The following is a 1,760-nucleotide window of genomic DNA, read 5'->3' on the forward strand; positions in this document are numbered from 1 at the left end:
AACTTTTATTTAACCATTAGTTATTACTCGATTTCTCACCATATTTTGTCTTTATAATTGTAGGTAAAAATAGCCCATCGGAGCCATTGCTACATGTTGCAATTCTCTGTCGAAGAGATGTGTCTCATGTTAAGTACGAGTGGATTACTGGAGAAGTAACTTGGCAGAGTTACAATAGCACGAAGCATCACCTAGAATTGGCAATAGATAGGGTTCTCCATACCTCACAGGTAATATTAGTTTTGTTCTTATACATTGGTCAAATTGTACACTATTTATTCTAATTAGGTGCTAATAGTTAACCGTATATTAATACGAAGAGAAGATGGTTGGGGGAGCGGTCAGCAAAATTACTATAATAAGCAAAATTTATTTATGCCGACGTTTCGACCAGATTTTCTGGCCTGCTTCAGAGCTGAAAAAAGAGATAACAACCATAACTCGGAGAAATATAATAATAAACAAACTTGGAAATATATATCAATAAATTAAGTAGATAGTATTGGGTTGTTAAATAAATTTGTAGCGTTTTTTACTGGGGATTTAAATAAAAACTTCGAGTTCTTGTAAATATTTTTATCAATTATATATGACCCATTTTGATCTATTACATGTTGCCATCTTTCAGGTAATTTTTTCATTCCATCCTCCTGGAACTTCCCAGGTTTTTGTCTAATGAACTCCTCTATGTGTGTTTTGCAGTCCTCGAGAGAATTAAAGTGTTTCCCGTTAAAAGAGTTTCGAAGGGCCTGAAATAAGTGAAAATCTGTTGGGGCAAGGTCTGGTGAATAGGGTGGGTGGTGAAGGAAAAAATATTAAAAATGACAAAGAGACTCACTCGCTTAGGCAGAGGTTCTGTCTAAAGTGAGTGGTTCCTAATTTGACTGGTAGAGAGCAGGGAAAAAATATGTTAAACCAAGCCGAAATTGTTATCGGCAAGTATAACTAACTATGAAAGACCGTTTAAGAAATGAAATTAAAGGTTTATAGAGTAAAATTACAAAATAACTAGTGTGAAATAATTAACTATAAGAACGAAAGGTCTGAAAATTTCAGAAATATATAATTGGGCTTAATAAATGAGTGATGATGAAGATGAGAAAATGGAAATGGCCTGTAGACGACAGGTGACTGTAGAAAATAATAAAACATTGAAGGCCAGTATTGTTCAGTAATCAGAATGGATTAAATATTAACTAGATATGAGAATATTATTTTAAATTATTAAACATTATTGACTCTGTCACCGGAAAGATTTTACAATCAATCAGGACACAATTGCGCTTAAATAAATTAATGGCTACAAATCCATTTAATCCTAGGTTGAGCAAACTAACCATCTATATGATCTGTGACTGTTGAGTTTTGATGTCCAAAAAATGCTGACACCGACAGTAGACAAAAGGTTGTTCAAGCCCTCCTAGCATTCTGAGCACGTCCACTCTCCCTTCTCCCTAACCAAGAAGTGTCTCTTTCTTCCTTTGTTCGGTACTTGCTTTTTGATTTAATAAAAAAAATTAACACTATTGAACGGCAGTACATAAAATAAAACTATTTATGTATAACCTTTTCGCTTTCTTGAGACTGATTATAATTGTTTAAATAAAATAAATTGTATCCAATTTAAGTCTCAAAACACTCCTCACTTCTTCAAAAGTGCAACGCTTGGGCCAATTCAGTCATTCTAAAGGACAAAACCATGTATATTGTAATATCCTCTTTTTAAATAAATAGTTGATATTTATAGATAAATGATTTTA

The 1,760-nt window shown here is 33.0% G+C and overlaps 1 protein-coding gene across 4 annotated transcripts in view; it reads left to right on the forward strand.

Annotated features, from left to right (window-relative positions):
* The window catches only part of l(3)80Fg (dnaJ homolog subfamily C member 16 l(3)80Fg), a 27,679-nt gene that overhangs the window by 9,961 nt on the left and 15,958 nt on the right, over nucleotides 1-1,760 (forward strand). For all 4 annotated transcript variants that reach the window (XR_010844791.1, XR_010844792.1, XR_010844790.1 and 1 more), the window contains exon 8: nucleotides 64-230. Coding sequence is in view for 1 of the 4 variants with exons in the window: in XM_067052312.1 (XP_066908413.1) it covers nucleotides 64-230 (167 nt within the window). In the remaining 3 variants the exon portion in view is untranslated. The remainder of the gene's footprint in view (nucleotides 1-63; nucleotides 231-1,760) is intronic.

The sequence above is a fragment of the Halyomorpha halys genome, unplaced genomic scaffold (genome assembly GCF_000696795.3).
Source record: "Halyomorpha halys isolate HHAL.00 unplaced genomic scaffold, Hhal_1.1 Scaffold44.1, whole genome shotgun sequence".
Classification (NCBI taxonomy): domain Eukaryota; kingdom Metazoa; phylum Arthropoda; class Insecta; order Hemiptera; family Pentatomidae; genus Halyomorpha; species Halyomorpha halys.